This window comes from Natator depressus, chromosome 8, assembly GCF_965152275.1.
Source record: "Natator depressus isolate rNatDep1 chromosome 8, rNatDep2.hap1, whole genome shotgun sequence".
NCBI lineage: Eukaryota > Metazoa > Chordata > Testudines > Cheloniidae > Natator > Natator depressus.
The window spans coordinates 265,569-287,993 of NC_134241.1; the positions used below are offsets into that span (position 1 = coordinate 265,569).

Consider the following 22,425-nt stretch of genomic DNA (forward strand, 5'->3'; position numbering starts at 1 on the left):
CTGAGAACCAAAACTGGTGAAGCTGAGCAGGAGCCACCAACATAACTTGAGCTTTTTCATGCCTTATTTTCTGTAGCACTCTTGGAATCAGAGGAAATGGAAGGAAAACATACATAAAATGGTGTGACCAAAAAAAATCATGAATGCATCTATTAGAGATTGCCAACTCTCTTCTGCTCAAGAGCAAAATATCAGACATTTTCTGTTTAGAACTGACCCATATAAATCTGGGGAAGCCACCACTCTTGGAAAATTCAGTTTAGGGTTGACTTTTTAAATTCTCATTTCACGGGAAGAGTACATTTTGCTGCTTAGTGAGGCTGTTAGACCATTTCTCTCTCCAGAAAGAGAAGAACTGTCAGACTGATGTGACACTGAATGCACCATTCCCAAAATTTTATGGTTCCTTGGCCCCCCAAAAAAAAAAAAAAAAAAAAAAAAAAGGAGGGGGGCATGATCTTGCACCTCCCTAAGTCCTAGGAGGCCATGCAATTGTCCATGAGAACTTGGATTGAAGAACTGTGTGTGACAGGTAGAAATGCTTTGCAAGCTAATCTCACTGCCCTTAATTTTAAGTACATTTATGTGAATCGTGGCTTTTAGATGATGGTCAGACACATGGCCTCTGGGTCCCCTCTACATATGCTCCCCAGCCCATCTTGGAATCAGCTGTTATCAAAGTTTTGGAACAATCAGAGGGGCAAAGGGAATTCCCGCATATATACTTTCTTCTGTCCTCCACCATTTCATCGAGGATAGAAATTGAACTGGAATCAGCACTTTCACTTATGTATACTGGATTGCTGGTCCGTAAACAGACTTGATCCAAGCTTGAAACAGTCCGAGATGTGACTGGGCGAATGTGGTTACAAACGTACAGGAAGCTATATGTCCTAGCAGTTTAAGGCACATCCTTACTGTTGCTTGAGGGTAAATATTGAAGTGTAGAATCAGGTATTTTATTATCTGAAATCTGTCTAATAGGAAGGATAAACTCCCTGCTAGGAAGTCCAGGAGCACTGATGAACTCTTTTCAGAGTAGCAGCCGTGTTAGTCTGTATCCGCAAAAAGAACTGGAGTACTTGTGGCACATTAGAGACTAACAAATTTATTTGAGCATAAGCTTTCGTGAGCTACAGCTTACTTCATCGGATGTATGCAGTGGAAAAAAACTCTGGATTATGACAGAATCGGATTCAACATTTTAAAGTTAAAGTTAATCCTCAAACCCAGGGCTAAAAAAGTAAATGCATCAGTTTCTTGGCAGACACTATGATCTGTGTTTGACTTCCCCTGCACAAGCCAGTAGTCTAGCAAAGGGTACATACGAAATCCTTGTCTATGTAGATGGGCTGTAATTACTGATAGGCACTTTGCAAACACCCTTGGTGCTGATGAAATTCCAGAATATAGGACTGAGAATTGATAATGACTCCCTACAGCCATAAAATGTGGATGCTTTCCAGGGGAGAGCGGTGGTGGGGTGGGGGGGGAGAGGAGTACTGACACATGAAAATAAGCATCCCCTAAATAAAGGGTAATGAACCAGTCCATGGTATCCAACTGAAGCAGGAGTTACCATGTGGAACTTGGCATGTCAAATTAATTTGTTGAGGTTCCTGAGGTCTAGAATCAGACACAAGCCACCTCTCTTTTTCAGTATGAGGAAACAGGGAAAACAGAAGCCTTTTCCAATATACTCCTGACATGCTAACTCTATTGCTCTGAGCTTGATCAGTCTACTTCCTGATGAATGGCACTCATAAAAATGGTCCCTGAAAAGGGACCAGGAAGAGAGGTGGAAAGGAGACACGTATTGAAAGTGAATGGTATAACCATCCTTGATTACTTGAAGGACCCATCAATCTGGTGACTGCCATCCAAGCCTCCAGGAAACAGGAACCAAAGCATGAAGAAAAAGATAACTTGTGGATTAGTCCACGATCCTTGACTGTTGCATCAAATTTGATGTCTGTGTGTCTGAGGGTAGTGGAACTGACTACTATTTCTGCTATACAGATCTCATTCTAGATGGTTCAGGAGGCCTCTGGTGTTGGGAATATGAAAAAATATTGAGTGTTCGTATAACTGAAGAATAAAGATTGACGACAGACGTGTGTCTTTTTGAAAGAAAGGAGTGTATAAACCTAATGACCCGAGTGTGGATCTACAGTCTTAACGAATGCAGAGATTCATCTGTCCTGGCACTGAATCGATTCTGACCATTGAATGGAAAAATCAAATAGTTGCTTGCACTTCTTTTGGTAAACCTGACACAGATAACCATGAAGATCACATCATGGTATCTGTAGCCATTGAACACACTCAAATTGGCAGCATCTAATGCAGCCTGAAGAGAGGTTATAACAAAAAGCTGTTTTTCCACAAGTAGCTTTAAACTCATCTCTACCATTCTGAGAGGTAAAACTTGTCATTAAACTTTGACCATCATATTTAGATAACACGGCTTGATAATTTGGTATCCTGGCCTGAAGAGTAAAAGTACTTTCCAAAAAGATCCAGTCTCTTGGGTTCTCTCTGCTTAGAGGTTGATTTCCCAGACTGTCTTGACAGCTCATTGGATGCAGCAACAACCAGTGAAAGTGGAGCCACATGAGTATAAAAATACTTAAATCCGTTAGATAGCACCTGATGGCCATGATCAGAGTGTTTGGTAGTAGCTGCAATGGAAGCAGGAATAGCCCAGAGATATTTTTCTGGATCCAATATTGCTTCATTAATAGGGCACGCAACCCTGCTTTGGGATGCTGGCTATGGAATATCAAGAAAAAGTTTATTTGCTTTTTTCCTAAACACTCTCCAAAGGAACTTCTAGTATTTTTGCCATTTGCTTCAATAATTTCTGAAAAGTTTTTAAAATCAGCTGAAGATGGTGTAGCCTGCGAAATGGTTTTATCACTTGAAATTTGTTTTCCTCTGCATCTTGAAGTTGATGAGGAGAGTGATCAGAATTTAAAAAAAGAGTTTGCAGCAGGTGTCTCATGAATAGATCCTGTATACTGCGGGAGAACTTGTCCATGAAATTGCAGTCATTGAGGCCAGGAGGGCCAATACGGCTATGGCAGTGGACCATATGGGAAAGATCATTTGGTCAGTCTGGAAGGAACCAATGAGCACAGTGAGAATAAGCATCCTCAGGTTTGCTATGAGGCTCTTTTCCATATGCCTCCCTAGACTTATTTTCTTTCCATCCATGCAGTTTCCTTTTTGGTGAAGGACTCCTGTCAGAGTCTACAGAGGAGTCAAGAGTCTTGACCTCTAATGTAGAAGCCAGGGCAGGAGAGTGAAGGATTTTAGTGGGACTCACATCCCTAAATGTATTGATGTGCTGGCTCAAACAAATTTTCACTAGCGTCATCCTTGCTTCTTTTTGAGGTGGGGATCTGTCCAGTACTGAGATCAGGGAAATCTCCAGGAGTGGTGACTCAGGCTCTGAAGCAATACCAAGGTCTGGTGAAAATAGAAAAGAAACTTTTGGTGATAAAAATTTAGTTGTAAAAGGTCCCTGCAATAAGGATGCTGTAGGTACCTCTCTCTGCTTTGAAGCTTCCTCTGCAACTGAAACTGCTGGTTCAGAGCAGGCATTGATCAAAGCTGCTGGTGCTAACAAGGGAAGCACTGTAGAAGCCTGTCTTGAGAACTCTGATGCTAAGGAGGACAGCGCTGCTGAAGCCGGTGCTGAAAAGAAGGAAGGCAGAAGGCTGTGCTCTTCCCCCCCCCCACACACACACATGAGATCTTTTAGCTGAAGGAGGAGGAGGCAGGTTTTTATACCAGCACTGTACTGCAATGCAGCATTGCAGGTCCTGGTCCCACTTTTTCCCCTCTCCAGAGGTAACAGCTCCTTGAAGAACTCCTTTTCACTCTCAGCACCAGCAGTAATCGCTCTTTTGAAGAGCTCCTCTGCACTTCCCTCAGTGAGCTCGGAGCCAAGAAACTCACTTTGAATCAGTCACTCAGACGTCAGGGGTCCTTGACTGCTGAGTCTTTTTAATTGTTCCTGAATTAGGTACAACATTTCTAGTGACAGGGCACTGACAGATAAGTTGTGAAAACTGAAGCCTCTGGAAGGACACAGCTAGAAAGCTGGAGATATGGGCTCTACCATTTTTTTAAAATCTGGGGCTAACTAGTACCCTAGGTATAAATAATTTAACTACCAGATTAATTATGAAGTAACAAGATTTACTACAGAAGTACATTATGTTGTTCTGAGTCACAGCCTAAGGCAGTTAGAAGGAAATGAATAGCAGCTGGGATTACTGAGCCTTTTATGCCCTCAGCTGGGGGAAAGTGGGGGCAAGGGCATGCAGGGCGCATGCGTAACCTCCACTGGATGCTGCTAATGAAATTGTTCCAAAGTCCTGTGCTGGGGCACATGGACATCGTAAGTGGGATCCACATGTGCAATAAGTCGAAGAAAAAACGTGACTTTTCTATGCCCAACACCTATCCAAATATCACACTGCTAGATAAGTTCATGGAGGATAGGTCCAGCAATGGCTATTAGCCAGGATGGGCAGGGATGGTGTCCCTAGCTTCTGTTTGCCAGAAGCTGGGAATGGGCGACGGGATGGATCACTTGTTCTGCTCATTCCCTCTGAAGCATGCAGCATTGGCCAGTGTGGGAAGACAAGATACTGGGCTAGATGGACCTTTGTTCTGAAGTATGGCTGTTCTTATTAAAGGATGCTGGGTTGGGATGTTGGATGTGTGTCCTTGTCTTTAGCCAGTAGGTCTGGGAAGAGCTGAATATGGCTGCACAGACAAGAACATCCAAAGAATGCTCAGGAACCAGAGCTAGGCCACTGAAGCAATCAGGATCACCAGTGCTCCATCTTGTTTGATCTTCTTCAGGATTCAAAGTAAAAGAGGGATGGTAGGAAATTTGTACATTAGCAGTTCTGACCACTGAATGATAAATGCATTCCCTCTGGAGTAGTAGATGGGGAATTTCTTGTTCTCCTGAGACACCAAGAGATCTCAGCAGTGGGGTTCCTGTCATGCAAGATGTTTCATATCACCCAGTTATGTAGTTCCCACTCTTGGTCTTTGAAGAAAAGCCTTTTGAGGCTGTCTACCAATGTTTTGTGCACCACTGGGAGGTGCACTGCTGAGATGGTGATCTGGCAGCTAATGAACCAGTTCCACAAACTGACAGTTTCTATGACAAGAGGTGTGGTCCTCCTGGTTTGTTGATACAAACCGCTGTCAAGTTATCCAATATGACTTGAACATGCAGGATTCAAATAAACCATCGGTATTGTTTGCAGGCTTTGTGAATGGCACACAACTCCAGAATGTATATGTGCAATGGAGATTCTTGGTGGGTCCAGATACCCTGTGTCTTACATGTTACTTGAGGCAGGTTTCCCATCCTTGCAGAGAGGGGTCTGTAATTAATCTCCTTTGTGGGTGAGGGAGGGGCAAAGGGAGCCCCCATGCACACCACGATAGCAGGGTCAGAACTCTGTGGGGGCACAAGATCAGTTTGTCCAAGCTGTGCTTGTTTGGCATGTAGACTGTCTGTAATCATGCCTGTGAAAATGGAAGATTGACACCCTTCGGAAGACTCATGTACCTAGGAAGGTAAAACAAGCTTGAACCATTGTCTGCATGTTCTGCCAAAGCTGAGTGAAGAGGTCCTTCATTGCTTGGAATCCTGTGACAGGTATGCTATGACTCTGGTTAAATATAGGGCAGTTCCAATAAAATCTATAGTCCTTGTGAAAGCTCAAATGTAGTTTTCTACATTTACTTGGAGGCCTAAGGAGTTAAGAGGTCTAAGTAGGGATAGGGATGTTATCTGTACTTCTTTATAGAACTTCCCCATCAGCAGCCAGTCATCGAGGTGTGGAACACTGACAAACCCTAGTGATGTACATGAGCTGCCACTACTAACATCATCTTTGTGAATTCCCTCAGTGCCAGTGAGAGGCCAAAGAGAAGCACTCTGTATTGGTAGTGGTCTAGGGCCTATGGCAAATTTCGGGAAGCTGTGTGCAGCATGGATGTCTTTGTGGAAATAAGCATCCTTTAAACTGAGAACTGTGAACCAGTCACCCTTGTTTAGTGAGGGAATTATAAAGACCAGCATGATCATTCTGAACATCAGCGGCAGATGAAGACATTCAGCTGTTTGAGATCTTGGATGGGCTTCCAGCCTCATTTCTGCTTGGGAATAAGGAAATATCTTAAGTAAAATTATTTTTCCCTGTGCTGAAGATGTACTGGTTTTATGGCTCCCAAGCGTGACAGGGACTTTACAAGACTGAGCATCCTCTCATAAGATGGGTCCCTGAAGAGGGATAGAGAAATGAATGAATGGGTAAACACAACAGGTGGACTAACTTGCAGTTCCTGAAAGTCCCATCAAAAAGATTCCTTAGTGGGAGGCTGGAAAGAGAATAAAGGGAGGACATTGTGTTTAAGAGGCTGAGTTCTCTGGTGTTTCCTAAGCAGCTTCATGGCCCTTTGATGGTAGAATGGTTGAGGAGCTGGTTGTTGTCTGTAATACAGAGTCTTGGGGTATTTTCTCTGCAGTGCTGGAGTATGTAGAGAGATCTGCAAGTGAATGGTTGCTCGTAAGTCTTTGAGAGAACAGAAAGATTCACCTGTTTTCTAACTGAATAGGTTATTTCCTTCAGAAGGCAGATCCTCCACTGTGGATGGACTTATTTGGGAAATCCAGAGGACTGCAGCCACAAGGCCCATCTCATGACTATGGAAGTTGCCATCAAGCGGGAGGCTGAATTTGATGTGTCCATTGAGGCCTGGAGGTTGATCTAGCTAGCAATTTACCTTCATTGATAATTGGTTGGAAATGAAGTCTCTCTTGAGGGAGTGAGTTTGTGAATTCCAAGAACTTACTGTAACTAATAAAATCATACTTCAGCATTCAAGCTTAATAGCTTGCTACATGGAACTGTAAGTTCCCCACAGTGAAGTTCTCTCTCCTAAAGCAGTCTAAATGTTTCGTCTCCTTATCAGTGGGTGCCAATTTGGGTGCTTGTTTCCTTTGGAGACAGCTTACAAAACTAAAGAGAGTTCAGAATGGGGTGTTAAGGTGGCAGATTACTAGTTCCTCAGGTGGCACAAAATATTTCTTCTCTGACTTTTCAGAGTGGGAGCATAAGTGGCTGCAGTATGCCAAGCCATCATGGCTCATTCAAAGATGGCCTCATTAAGTGGCAGTGCCACCTTACTGGGACTGGCACTCTGGAAAATATCCAGTCGCTTATATAGGGTGCCCTGTACTTCCTCCAGGGAGCTGTGGAATGTATCCGTATTTCTACTCAGGGAGTCCTGAAACTGTCTGTAGTTAGGCAGTGACAATGAGGCAGGTGTGATCGTTTCATTTGGGAACAAGTATGATAACCTCACAGTGGGAAATGGTGCCAACTAGTCAGCTTGCTCCTCTATTTTAGATTTTTTCTTAGGGGGCTGAGGTTCTCCCCTGTATGGGGAAAAAACTGTCTTGACTCCTGATGTGACCTTATAGATTCAAGCTGTCACATAGTAGGGTCCCTGGGACCCATGTAAGGCCAGTATGAAGGGATGTAGCGGAGAAGAGGTGATCCCTGTGGAGAAGGGTACCGCTGGTCTTGAATTGGGCAGTCCCCCCTATGAGAGAAGGAAGGTGCTCATGAGATCATGGAGCATCTGTGAGGGCTGACCCCTATCTTGGGGGAGTTGGGGAAGCTCTCCCACTGACTCTGAACTCAGAGGAAAAGGAAGCTTCTGTATCAATTGGCAGTGCCATTGGTATGGGACATCTTACTGTGCCTCAACTGTACCAGTGAGTTTAGGGACATCCCTGGTTAGGACTGGATCTGACAGTGGCTTTGTCTACTCTACCGAGGTAAGTCAACCTAAGTTACGCTACTCCAGCTACACGAATAATGTAGCTGGAATCGACGCAACATAGGTCGACTTACCAGGGGTGTCTTCACTGTGCTGCGTCGACGGGAGACGCCCTCCAGTCGACTTACCTTTCTCTTCCTGGGGAGCTGGAGTACCGAGTCAACTGGAAAGCACTCTGCAGTTGATTTAGCATCAATCTCCCGGTAGTGAAGACAAGCCCAGTATAGGCGATTCTGGGCTCGTATAGATACACTACTGTGGAGGACATTACTAGATACTGGAGAGTGGAATGGGCTTCTGTCTCTTGGTGGCACCAGTGTTCTTGTCTTCAGATATGCCACTGTCCTCAGTACCAATTCCTTCCCTCTCAGCACTGGTACTCTTTGCCAGTATTGAGGATGGTCCTGTCCCTTCAACTAGAGACAGTTTGGGAGGCAGGTTTGCCCCTGGGTGGCAGGACACCAGTACCATACTCCTTGTGAACTCCTGACACTCCCATAGTAGCACAGAGACTCACCAGACTCTGAGGTGTCAGGGAGGACGTCCTCTCTTTTTGCATAAGAACTTGGGAAGGGGATTTCTCATATTTCCTGTGGGAGTGCTTGCTCTTACCACCCTCACACCTGTGGGAGACAGTCTTTAACCGTGCTCTGATTATCCACCGAGCCAGAGGCTACCATGCTCAGAGGTACTTCTTGGTGTCTCTGGCCAATGCACAGAGGGGTCTGACAGGTCAGGAATGGACTGTAGCCTCATTGCATGGTCCATGAGGAATATTCTAAGCTGAATTCATGGGCTTGACAAGTTCATCTAGGAAAAGTCTGGCAGATATTGCACTTGGAGGGTATACAAGCTTCACCAAGGCAATAGAGGCACATATTGTGGTCCTCGCTGACCAAGAAAGCCTGGGAGCAGGCCAGCAGATCTTGAATCTAAGGATCCTGGGCTTACTGGGGACCTTGTACAGGTTGGTGTCCAGATACGGGGGACCCCCATAGCCTTAAGAACTACTAATAATCTTTTCATCAATAGCCAAATGCCAGTTTTATTTCTCAGAAGTTTAATTTGGTAAATTTGCCTATATAGTATTTAAAAAAATAATTTTAAAATGTTAAAAAAGTTACCCTGTATCTGAGATAACTAAACCAATAAGTTAATTGCAAATTAAGAGTCAGATTCAGTTAGTGAGCTATAGAGGCTTTGCACTGCTGTTTCGTGTTCATGTATGAAATCTAATTATTAAAAAAAACAAAATTCACACACAAAAATTAACCTAGGGAGAGATTGGCTAACTGTTCTAAAAGTGTGAAACTGTCTATACTAGGTGCTAAGTGATATCTCAAATTATGCTAGGTAACAAGTATTAATAAGGTTAAAACAACACGCCCCCTTTCTCTTCCCCGCCCCCCCCGAGTCTAGACACAGCATTAGATCCTGTAGCACTTAAACATTTAACTGCCTCAGAAAGCACTACAGTCCACAAGTTATGAATACCCTGTTAGTTGTTCTGCCAGACATTACTGTCTCGTCTCAAAAGCTCTCTTGAGGAATGTAAGCCACGCAGGCTAAGTATCCCAGGGGGCATTTACAGACTCTGCAAGAATCTCAGTCACAGATTACAGCCACAGCTACAGCATTGCTGCTATGCCACTGTAGCGAAGACATTTCCCACATCAACACAAGGGGTTTTTCAACTGCTGTAAGTAATCCACCCCTGAGTGGGAGCAGCTAGGTAGACTGAAGAATTTTCCCATCAATTTAGCTGCATCTACACCTGGCATTAGGTCAGCATAGCTTTAGAACTGAGGACTGAATTTTTCCACTGACAGCACTAGCTACATTGACCTCACTTTTAAGTATTGACCAGGCCCACGAGAAAATCTTTTATGACGTTTTCCAGGAACTCTGTAGACTCTATAAAGCCAAGAGGGTTCAGAGGTTTGAAAAAAATTCTTATCAGGGACCTCATAATAAACGAGCTAAGCTAAGGCCTTGTCTACACAAAAACATTATGTCGACATAACTACGTCACTCAGGTGTGAAAAATCCACATCCCTGAGTGGCATAGTTAAGTCCCTGTGTAGAGAGCGCTAGGTCAACAGAAGAATTCTTCCATCAACCTAGCTACTTGGGGAGAAAGATTACTTATGCCAACGGGAGAACCCCTCCAGACGGTGTAGGTAGTGTCTACTTTGAAGTGCTACAGTGGTGCAGCTGCAGTTGTTCTGTTGTAGCATTTTAAGTGTAGACAAGCCTTAAGATGTTTAAAAAAATTAGATTGTTTCAAGGGGAGAGAGGGGGAGTGAAAGACCCAGATGTTCTCAACTTCAAAGTTTACAAAGATCTTGTCCAAATCCCCTCTGCACCTTTCCCAGCTCCCACATTTTTTTCTGGATTATAGCTTCTAGAAATTTCAGGCAGCTTAGTTTTGGCAATGTTAAGAGGCAGCTTTGCAACAAAAGGTTTATAGCAAAGCTAGCCACAATCTCAGTTATGAAATGACTTCCCTACATAGTGTCACTGTTCTGGCCAAATACTTACCAGTGCAGGCCACTGTGCAAGTGAGACCTGAGTTCCCTGAAGCAGAACTGGATCACTTCGAGGAGCCCATACCAGTGACCCTTCCAGCAGCAACACTATGACCTCTTCAGCATGAACTTTCACCCAGGCATGTTGATTCCAGTTGCAGCCATCAAACTCCACAAAGATCTACAAAAACATATTTAACATGTTTCAGACACCGTAGGTGGGTGGAAATCCCACAAACCCACATGGGTAAAGACTTCAACTTTAGTCAGGAAAATCAGTATAACTTGAGGACACATGCTTCATATCAATACTAGATTGTTGTGTCTGCATAGCTACCACACACATTACCGAACAGAAATCAGAGAAGTGCACGGTAACTACAGAAAACTGGAAAGAGTTCATTTCCTTGTTCTCCCCCACACCAAACCCACCAATTTCAGGTATTGTATCTTTCCATGAGAGATGGAAGACATGTTCCAGTTGCCCCTTTACTCCAAATATCCAGGTGGAAGTAACACTCCAAACAGGCCTCTCAAAGATCATAAAACTGGAAGGGACCTTGAAAGGACATCTAGTTCAGTCCCCTGAACTCACGGCAGGACTAAGTATTATCTAGAGCATCCCTGACAGGTGTTTGTCTAACCTGCTCTTAAAAATCCCCAATGACAGATTCCACAACCTCCCTAAGCAATTTATTTCAGTGCTTAACCACTCTGACAGTTAGGAAGTTTTTCCTGATGTCTAACCTAAACTGCCCTTCCTGCAATTTAAGCCCATTGCTTCTTGTCCTACCCTCAGAGGTTAAGAAAAACAATTTTTTTCTCTCCTCCTTGTTACAACCTTTATGTACCCGAAAACTGTTTAGTCTGGGGAAGAGAAGACTTAGAGGGGACATAACAAACCCAGTGTTTTCAATCTTCCCTCATAGGTCATGTTTTCTAGACTTTTAATCCAAGATAAGGATTTTAAACTGCTTTCAATCCTACTGTCCCACCCTAAATTTCCAACAGATTGGCCCGACAGTTATGATAAATTGTTACAACTGCTATTCAGTCAGGTATGCATCATATCCATAGAGCACACTCTAAATAGGAAGTTCTCCTCTTACATTGGGTGGGCACTGCTATTCCATTCTCTAAAATATAGGCACACACTTCTGTCAGTGTTTGGATTACCCAGATTCACTCACTCACTAGAAACTTTGTAATATATTAAATCTTCTCTACAATACAACTGCAGTGCACTTTAACATATTAACCCTCAACCTCTCAGGTACCATCCCTGTTTTTCAGCCTGGTAAATGGAAGTACAGAGACACTGAAGTGACTAGTCTGAAGTTACACAATGAGTGGTGAAGACAGGAACAGAATCCAGGAGTCTCAGTCCCTAATCTAAACACTAAAAGGATACTGCCTTCTGTAACGAAGCGGCCTCTGGCGAGAGACAACTGAGAGTATCAATTCAGGACAAATTGCTTAGAGCAGGGCAGTTTACGGCCCAAGGCTGGGTTTCCTTTATTACTAAGGCACACCAAACCAGCCAAACAGAGAGGACTTTGGTTTTACCGGACTGGCTAACCAGAAGTCATACAAGCAATTCCCTCAGATACGCCAGTTCCCTTGTATCACCATCAGCACCACTTCTTATGGGGATGACTGGTTATGAAAACCAATACCCCAGTAAAAGAAAAAGATCTCCCGATCCCAAAGGACCAAGCCCCAGACCCAGGTCAATATACAAATCAGATTTTACCAACAAATCACGCTGTTGTCAATCCTTTAGAATCTAAAGGTTTATTCATAAAAAGAAAAACATAGATGAGAGCTAAAATTGGTTAAATGGAATCAATTATACACAGTAATGGCAAAGTTCTTAGTTCAGGCTTGTAGCAGTGATGGAATAAACTGCAGGTTCAAATCAAGTCTCTGGAGTACATCCACAGCCTGGATGGGTCATTCAGTCCTTTGTTCAGAGCTTCTGTTTCTAGCAAAGTTCCTCCAAAGGTAAGAAGCAGGATTAAAGACAAAATGGAGGGATTTCCAGGGCTTTTTATATTCTCTCCAATGTGGAAGGACACCCCTTTGTTCTTACTGTGGAAAATCACAGCAGCAAGATGGAGTTTGGAGTCACATGGGCAAGTCACATGTCCATGCATGACTCAGTTCTTTACAGGCGGACGTCATTGTTTACATGTTAGTTTGAATGTTCCCAGGAAAGCTCAGATGTAGATTGGCGTCTCCCAAAGTCCATTGTCAGTTAAGTATTTCTTGATTGGGCACCTGTTTAGAATAGTCCTTTCTCGAAAAGCTGACCAAATGCTTCACTGAGGCTACTCAGAATCAAACACTGAGATACAAGTACATAGCCAATATTCATTAAAGGTTGCCACCCCCACCCCCACCCACCATCATTTCCAGATAACTGAACTTTTTGTAAATATTTTTTAGAAAAATCATTTCTCTGGTGGAGATCAAGGCTGGAAAATTCTAGCTCAGAAGGTGAAAAGTTTCAAGAAGTTATGAGCAATTGAAAGAGTGGTGGGAATAGTTGCTATTTCTGACACTCTCTCAGTGTTTTCCCTCTTCCTTTTTTCTTCATCTTTGGACATTTAATTTATACATGTGCACAGCCTGTACAGTTTTTGTATGTAACTATAGAGAACCACACAACTTTTGGTTCTGAACCAGTATCATATTATTTTTCTCATGAAGATCTGCTAGCAAATCTTCTCCAAGGCGAATCAATGCAATGAAGAGATGGCAGAGGCTACCATTCCAAACAGTGGAGCACAATGAAGAGGAAGCTAACCAGCCTGAGGCCAACAGGTTGTGCTCTCAAGTGTCCACATTCAAAGCATAGAAAATAAATTCTTTATTTTGTCCCATATGGCGGGCATTGAGGATGCATAAGATGGAGAATGACTTGTAAAGACTGCCTGAAATACTTTTGTGGATTGATTGCTATGTGTGGATATAACAAAGATACACACACACACACACCCCAATAATCATATTTTCAGACTATTTGCAAAGTGATGTATAATGCAGATTCACATGGAGGCTGTTCAAGACAGCAAGAGCTGCAAAGAAGGAAGCTAATGCCAATAACATGGAGATTGTGCAAAGAGAAGAGGAGGCTTTTGCAAGGCAAAGAGAGGAGAGAAATAAAGACAAGGGCAAGACGATCTGAGAACAAACATAATATGCTCTTTGTATGTGAGAGGTGAAAGGCAGCAACATACCACACATGCTGGAATATCAAGAAGCCATTGTGAGGGTGCTGTAATAATTGAGAAGTTTTGAGTGGGGTCCCCCCCCACACCTTAATTTGAATATTTATTATATCTGGACTCTTGACTTATTCAAATATATGTTTCAAAAATGTTTTCAGAGGTTTTTAAGACACTTAGATCTCCTGTCTTCAGTTTTGAGTTGGAACGAGAAAAATATTAAATAATATGCTAAGGCCTTGACTACATTAGCCTTTATTCTCCCAAAGTTTCTCACCATTTCTACCACTGATGGGGTTACTAGTCTAGACAAGGACTCCTGCTGCCAGTAGCATTTTTACACTGTAACTCTGAGCAGAGCAGGTATACCACCACCAGTGGTGTCTTGTTTATACTACCCGATTGCTGGCGCTGGGAAAGTTTGTGGAAAGTGGCTAGTGTACACAAATCCTTAGCAAACTACAGAAATCCACTGCTGCTGCTTGGAGTGAGTCAAGCAAAGACTTGCTCAAGTTCCTGAATTCCCCACCCTATGGAATAAGTCTCCCTTAGGCTCTATCCACACTAAACAGTTTCTAATAAAGCTTATTCTACCAAGGATTATGGGGTACACAATTCTTGCAGTGTAGAGACAGCCTGATGGACAAACCTGTATAACAGTTTGTTTAGTTTATTGCAACAACAGGGAACACTAAAGAGCCAATAAAGAACTAAAATTGAGCTTGTGCCCCTTTTTTGCATCTTTGTGATTGTTCTGGGCCAACGCGTTTGAAGCACCGCAGGCTGGCAGAGGTACTCTGAAAAACGAGACCCACACGCAGCTAAGCAGCGAGTTATTGGCTTTATTGAAGGTTAGTGACACACCCGCAACGGGGACTCCAAGCATTGCTGTCACGGAGGCGGAAAACCCAGCACACCAGAGCTTTGCCTGGGATGGAGTCCGACGAAGGGGTAAACAGCGAGCCCTAATAAGCAGTACACAGAAGCAGCTCATGAATATATAATAAGGTACTTTCCAACAGGGGCTTTCCGCTGCCTGCGCAGGGCAGAATGAACTGGGCAAAACCGGTTAGAGTTGGTTCTCCATGTCCTACAGTGACCGGGAGGCCTCGAGAAAGCGGAAGTTCCCTAGCTAGGCCATAACAAAGTCTTCCGCAGTCCCTTACAGTGATATATGAAGGCAGTCTGGAAGGCCTGGGTAAAAGACAAGTTCTTTTTCAGCTGGTTACTTACATTAGCATTCTGTTCTCATATACCATGGAAGACTATGGCCTTGTCTACAGTAGATTTACCCCCACACACACCACAGTTTCCCACCAGTTATTCATCTCCACATACAGCAGCAATAGGAGGAGCACACATGTAAACAAGACGCCAAACAGATACACTGGTTTTATACCATATCATCTAGACGAGTACTTGGAGACGACAGAGCAATGGGTTACCCCAGGGCTCTGTTCTTTCGCCAACTCTGTTCAATCTTTACATCAGTGACCTGCCAACAGCGGAGTCACAAAAGTTCATTTACGCAAACATCTGTTGCAGTACCCAGGCCCGGATGGTCCACAAGCTTGATGCCACCTTAAACTGGGACATGACAAAGTTAGCTGACTACTGGAAGACTTGGCGCCTCCAGCCAAGCATCATAAAAACAGACTCCAGTTTGTTTCATCTTCATCATGCCAGCGCAACCCGAGAACTGAATGTTTATCTGAGTGGTCAGATGGTGAAGCATGAAGTAGAACCTGTCTATCCAGGAGTGACCTTAGACTGCACCCTGAGTTACCATGCCCACCTGAAGAAGGCAGCAGCTAAAGTTAAGACGCGCAACAATCTTCTTAGCAAACTGGCAGGTTTGTCATGGGGTGCTCGTGCTCCAACTCTGCGGACGTCAGCTCTTGCCACCTCGTATTTGGTGGCGGAGTACTGCACATCAGTATGGAGCCGATCATCACACACCAAACTGGTGGATACGCAGTTACATGCCACCATGGGTATATCTCCAGCACCTGCGTCCGACACCACTCCCATGGCTCCCAGTTCTGAGCAATATTGCTCTTCCTCATAACAGAGGAGAGGTTGCCACTGGCAAGTTACTGGAGAAAGTACTCGCCAACTCAAGCCTGCCACTGCACAATGACCTTTTTAAACCACCAGCTGCACGTTTGCCATTACGTCGCCCATTATGGGCTCATCCACCACACCAGGATGAGAGGGCGGAAACACTCTGGCGAGACGAATGGATATCTGTTGTAATCCCCAACCCATTCCTTGTCGCCAACTCCACAATTTGCCTGCCTGGTTTTGATCTGCCCTGGCGCCAATGAGCCCTGTTGAACAGCTGCTGGACCAGGCAAGGGCTCTGTACAGCCAACCAGTATTGCTGAGGCCTTTGAGACAGCCTTTTGTGCAGCTGTGGTGCAACACAGACAGACAATGACGCACATTGTTGAATGCCTGCTGACTAGGTTCAGCAGTGGCCTAGCATCCCGCCACTGAAGAGGCCATCGCTTGGCTAGAAGACTATACACACGCTAAATAAATCTAGACATGGTACAACCATGATCATATGGTAGTAAAATCACTGGTGGCCTGTCGGTGCTCTTCAAAAGGTCTAATGTAAATGCAACCGAAGGTAAAACAAGCAGAAAAAAACTTTACATTTCAAGCCTTTATATAAAATGCAAAAGGGAAAAAACGCTCAATTTTAGAAATGTCATTTGCATCACCTTAATTATGTAACTGTCTGAAATGTTACCTGTTGAAATGAAGGATGGCCCAATGGTTAGAGGCTAGCCAGAGACACCAGTTCAATTTCCTGCCTTCACAGGCTTCCTGCACAACCCTGATCAAGTCAATTAAGGTATGTCTACACTAGCGCCTATAAACATGTCAATACATGGTTTTGTGCCATAAACCCCGTTATCCAAACCGAAACCCTAGAAGCATATTTCTGAAGACAAGCAGAGGATGAGTAGCCCTAAGTACCTGAGGCATGTGGATAAGTGGACACTTAAGGGTATAGCACACCCCTGTAACCGTGCATTTGCAGTGTGGAATAGGTTAGTACCAGGACTCAATTTTCAGCAGTTCTGCACTTCCAATTCCACAATGCACTGAAATCTTTTCTTCCTGACCCTTACTCAATCTATAAAAAGGTACCTGTCCCCTGTATGCTCCCAGAGTAGTGTGCTGTTCTGTAGGATAAGTTAGTTAAAAGAAAAAGAGGTGTAAGTCACATGAAGAGCCAGTTTTGTTAGTAGTGTTGGGAAGACCTTGAAAGAATATGGCTTAATTGGAAAAACTGAACCTGAAAGGTAAATGATAAGACAGGAGGAAAAGTCCTCGAAAAAAGCCTTTAAATTATAGAAGATGGTTACAAACTGGTTAAAAGTTGTTCTGTAATGAACCTTTAACATACGAATGTTATCTTACGAAAGAGGCCCCGTGATAAATTTTGTCTACTTCAGGCCTAAGAAAAAGGGTCAACTCCAAGCCACCCAAAACTGGTTCTTAGTTAAAGTCAGCAACTGGAAATTACATGACTTGTTTGTTAACTGTAAAAAGGTGACCTTTTAAAGAGTTCATTACTAGTGTGTCTGTCTGTCCATGTTGAAGACAGCCAACATGGATTTCAGCATCCTGAGCCTACTCCTGTTGTAAGTACCTGATCTTTGCTTATAACTGTATGTTGTATGAGTGTGATGTTTGCTTAGACTAGTGGTTCCCAAACTTGTTCAGCCACTTGTGCGGGGAAAGCCCCTGGTGGGCCGGGCTGGTTTGTTTACCATCCGCAGGTTCGGACGATCGCAGCTCCCAGTGGCCGCGGTTCGCTGCTCCAGGCCAATGGGAGCTGCTGGAAGCGGCGCGGGCCAAGGGACTTACTGGCCGCCACTTCCAGCAGCTCCCATTGGCCTGGAGCAGCGAACCGCAGCCACTGGGAGCCACGATCGGCCAAACCTGCGGACGCAGACGGTAAACAAACCAGCCCGGCCCGCCAGGGGCTTTTCCCGCACAAGCGGCGGAACAAGTTTGGGAACCACCGGCTTAGACATTTAATGCACATTTAAAGCACCTGTATAAATAGCATTTGGCCTTCGAAATTAATAAAGGAATTTATGGTTAAACTAATATCTGGTGGTATCCTGCATAAACAATATCAACAAATTTCCAACATGTATTGACCACCTCAAAAGAACAACTTCCTATTATACTATTTTCACAGCAATCCCAATGTACCATGAAGGAAGCACCAAAAGCAGTCGCTTGGCCCACCAACAATACCTGAGAACTTAATATCAGGGCGGACTACCCTCTACGCCACAATTTTGGATGGAGCAGTTTAAATAGTCACCTTTACAGTGACATTTCAGAGAGTTCTGGCACAGGCAGACATCCAATCGGACAACAAAGCAGTGCAGGGAAAGAATGAAACATCTGAAGTTCCTATACTGGAGGGTCAGATAATCCAGTCAAGTCAGTCAGGCTGGGGACATCGTTTATGAGGAACTGGACCGGGTGCTGTCCAGCCCCCCCCCCTCCGTATTGACCCTGAAGTGCCTCACAATGTCCTTGTAAACCCAACTGGCCTCACTGTCCAGCAGAGCGCAGGAGGGAGAGAGTGAGGAGGCAGAAGGGATCATGGAGCTGCCCTCTCTAACCCTGCCCTCTCCCAAGATAAGAGGGGCAATGAGATGATTCTCCACCCTTATCTGGAGAACCCTGTTACTAAAGTCAGAAAGACTATAGGGTGGAATGGCACTGCAGCAGCAACCAGAACCCCAAGCTGGTACGTCAAAGTACTCCAGTCCTCCCCACCAATACATCCTCTTGCTGTGCTGCTAAATTCCCAGTTGTAACATTGAGGGTATTTGAAATAATGCGTAACTACTTTTTCCGTCCTCTTCTATATGGCAAGCATTGCTCTGTATCTGTGTCTCATGGAGTTCCTTAATGAAACTGTGGCATTGTCTGCCCCTCCCTCTTCCCAAACTCTAAGTCCCCCCATGGAACCCAGCCCACACTGTGCTCCATGCTGATCTCTTGCTCAAGCGAAACAGTTATAAATCAATCATTGTATTGAATTTCAGATGAACCACAACTACGCAGTATGTGTGTGTTACAAAAGCAAATTTTTGAAAACACTTTGCAAATTAGAAATCATTGTGGCCCAGTCTCTCTCAATCTGCTACTCGGGCAATGATGGTCCCCACGCCTTGCAACCCAGGTGGAGTCCTGCTTGACAAAAAAGAAAAGTTAGCGAAGGACCTGTTATTTCAGCACAGATTATCTGTTTTTCAGTTAAAAAAATCTACGTTGCCTATCCTATGATCTTCTCTTCCCCATACAACAGGATCAAGAGGGAGTTTTCACTTGCCAAAGGGAACAACATTCCAGAAAAAGGGAAGTTACTTGCCCTTCAGAACTGGAATTCTTCAAGATGTGTGGTCCCTATGCGTATTCCACGGTGGGTGACAGACCTGAAGTACTCAGAGGAGAAGGGTGGCAAGGATATAAGGTAGTATGACCGCTTGCAGAACTGTCATCCCAAATAATGCATCGGCAGAGGAGGCAGCTTGGACCAAGGCATAATGTCTTCTGAAAGCATGGATGGAATGCCATACTGCTGCCTCACAAATCATAAGCAGAGGTACTTCTTGGAGCGACACTACTGAGGCTGGCTGTGACCTCAGAGTGAGCCCGTACCCCACGCAGAGAGGAAGGACTGCCAGTTGATAAAGTCGGATGCACCCAGAGATCCACTAGGAATCCTCTGGGAAGACAGAGCTTGCTCTTAGACTCGTTCTGCTATGGCCAGAAATAGCCTAGGTGATGGATTTGTTTTGTTCTCTGTAGGTAAGAGGCCAAAGCTTGCCTCACATCGAGGTAATGAAGTCTCTTTTCTACACTGGAGACTTCTGAAAGGATATAGGTAAGGGGATAGTCTGGTTTATGTGAACTTCTGAAACTACCTTAAGAAGTGAATTTCGGGTGTAGTCATATCAAGACCTGGTCTTTATTAAATCTAGTATAAGGAGTGTCTTGCCATTAGGGCCTCGCCTTCTAGCTCACATACCCATTTGGCGAGGTGATGGCAACAAGGAAGGCCACCTTCATAGATAAGTGAAGCATCGAACAGGTAGCCAGGGGTTCAAAGGGGGCTTGGTGAATGTTTAAAGCATTAAATTAAAGGTTCCATTGAGGGGCTGGTTTTACTACTGCTGGGAAAGTACTGATTAAACCCTTTAAGAACCTGGAGATGACTGGATGAGCACAAACAGGGTTGTCATTCAATGGAGGGTACATGCACTGATAACTCACTGTGGGTTCACCTGGTGGCAAAGGGAAAGATCCAACTTCTTGGGGGTAGTGAGATAATCTAAGATATCATGGATACCCATTGACTCAGGAAACAGAGCCACTTGCCCCAGAGAAAACACTTCCACTTTGCAAGATAGGATTCCATAAGAAAATGTTTTCTACTATTAGTAAGGACAACTTGAACATTCTGGAAACAGGAACATTCTAGATCCATTGCCCATCCAAATATCAATCCGTGAGGTGAAGAGTGTCCCGGTGGAATGTCTGATCTTGGCATTCTCTTGAATCAAGAGAGCCCAGAAGGAAGGAATGCTGATTGGCAGTCAGGCTGACATATTCAGAAGAACTGGAAACCAGAACTGCCTGGTCCATCTGGGCATGATGAAAACGACTTGTGCTCTGTCACATGGAATCTTTTGCAACCCTCAAAGTGGTGGATAAAAAGAAAGGCATAGTTCAGTCTAAGGAAGTAGGAGGGCATCGCTGCTAACGGCGTCTGAGCGCCTCCTGGAACAATATATGCTCCACATCCTGTTTATCTGAGAGGTGAACAGGTCCCAGGTAGAGATTCTCTCATGAGCAAAGACATTGTTCATTGCTGAACTGTGCAATTCCCATTCATGGTCAGTGGCAAAATGACTGCTGAGGGTGTCTGCTAACGAGTTTTGGGTTCCTGGGAGGTACACTACTGACAGGGTGACGTGGTTCTTCATTGAATCATAGAATATCAGGGTTGGAAGGGACCTCAGGAGGTCATCTAGTCCAACCCCCTGCTCAAAGCAGGACCAATCCCCAATTAAATCATCCCAGCCAGGGCTTTGACAAGCCTGACCTTAAAAATATCTAAGGAAGGAGATTCCACCATCTCCCTAGGTAACACATTCCAGTGTTTCACCACCCTCCTAGTGAAAAAGTTTTTCCTAATATCCAACCTAAACCTCCCCCACTGCAACTTGAGACCATTACTCCTTGTTCTGTCATCTGCTACCACTGAGAACAGTCTAGATCCATCCTCCTTGGAACCCCCTTTCAGGTAGTTGAAAGCAGCTATCAAATCCCCCCTCATTCTTCTCTTCCGTAGACTAAACAATCCCAGTTCCCTTAGCCTCTCCTCATAAGTCATGTGTTCCAGTCCCCTAATCATTTTTTTTGCCCTCCGTTGGACTCTCTCCAATTTTTCCACATCCTTCTTGTAGTGTGGGGCCCAAAACTGGACACAGTACTCCAGATGAGGCCTCACCAATGTCGAATAGAGGGGAACGATCACATCCCTCGATCTGCTGGCAATGCCCCTACCTATACATCCCAAAATGCCATTGGCCTTCTTGGCAACAAAAGCACACTGTTGACTCATATCCAGCTTCTCGTCCACTGTAACTCCTAGGTCCTTTTCTGCAGAACTGCTGCCGAGCCATTCGGTCCCTAGTCTGTAGCGGTGCACGGGATTCTTCCGTCTTAAGTGCAGGACGCTGCACTTGTCCTTGTTCAACCTCAGATTTCTTTCGGCCCAATCCTCTAATTTGTCTAGGGCCCTCTGTATCCTATCCGTACCCTCCTGCGTATCTACCTCTCCTCCCAGTTTAGTGTCATCTGCAAACTTGCTGAGGGTGCAATCCACACCATCCTCCAGATCATTTATGAAGATATTGAACAAAACCGGCCCCAGGACCGACCCCTGGGGCACTCCACTTGATACCGGCTGTCAACTAGATATGGAGCCATTGATCACACTACCCGTTGAGCCCAACAATCTAGCCAACTTTTTACCCACCTTATAGTCCATTCATCCAGCCCATACTTCTTGCCAGCAAGTTAAAGAATACTGTGGGAGACCGTGTCAAAAGCTTTGCTAAAGTCAAGGAACAACACGTCCACCGCTTTCCCCTCATCCATAGAGCCAGTTATCTCATCATAGAAGGCAATTAGTCAGGCATGACTTGCCCTTGGTGAAACCATGCTGACTGTTCCTGATCACTTTCCTCTCCTCTAAGGGCTTCAGAATTGATTCCTTCAGGACCTGTTCCATGATTTTTCTGGGGACTGAGGTAAGGCTGACTGGCCTGTAGTTCCCAGGATCCTCCTACTTCCCTTTTTTAAAGATGGGCACTACATTAGCCTTTTTCCAGTCGTCCGGGACTTCCCCCGATCGCCAAGAGTTTTCAAAGGTAACGGCCAATGGCTCTGCAATCACAGCCGCCAACTCCTTTAGCACTCTCGGATGCAGCGCATCCGGCCCCATGGACTTGTGCTCGTCCAGCTTTTCTAAATAGTCCCGAACCACTTCTTTCTCCACAGAGGGCTGGTCATCTCTTTCCCATGCTGTGCTGCCCAGGGCAGTAGTCTGGGAGCTGACCTTGTTCGTGAAGACAGAGGCAAAAAAAGCATTGAGTACATTAGCTTTTTCCACATCCTCTGTCACTAGGTTGCCTCCCTCACTCAGTAAGGGGCCCACACTTTCCTTG

General features: G+C 44.6%; 1 protein-coding gene across 2 annotated transcripts in view; it reads right to left on the reverse strand.

Moving 5' to 3' along the window:
• The window catches only part of KDM3B (lysine demethylase 3B), a 134,538-nt gene that overhangs the window by 82,136 nt on the left and 29,977 nt on the right, over nucleotides 1-22,425 (reverse strand). For both annotated transcript variants that reach the window (XM_074960092.1, XM_074960091.1), the window contains exon 2: nucleotides 10,426-10,593. In XM_074960092.1, the coding sequence (XP_074816193.1) occupies nucleotides 10,426-10,593 (168 nt within the window). The remainder of the gene's footprint in view (nucleotides 1-10,425; nucleotides 10,594-22,425) is intronic.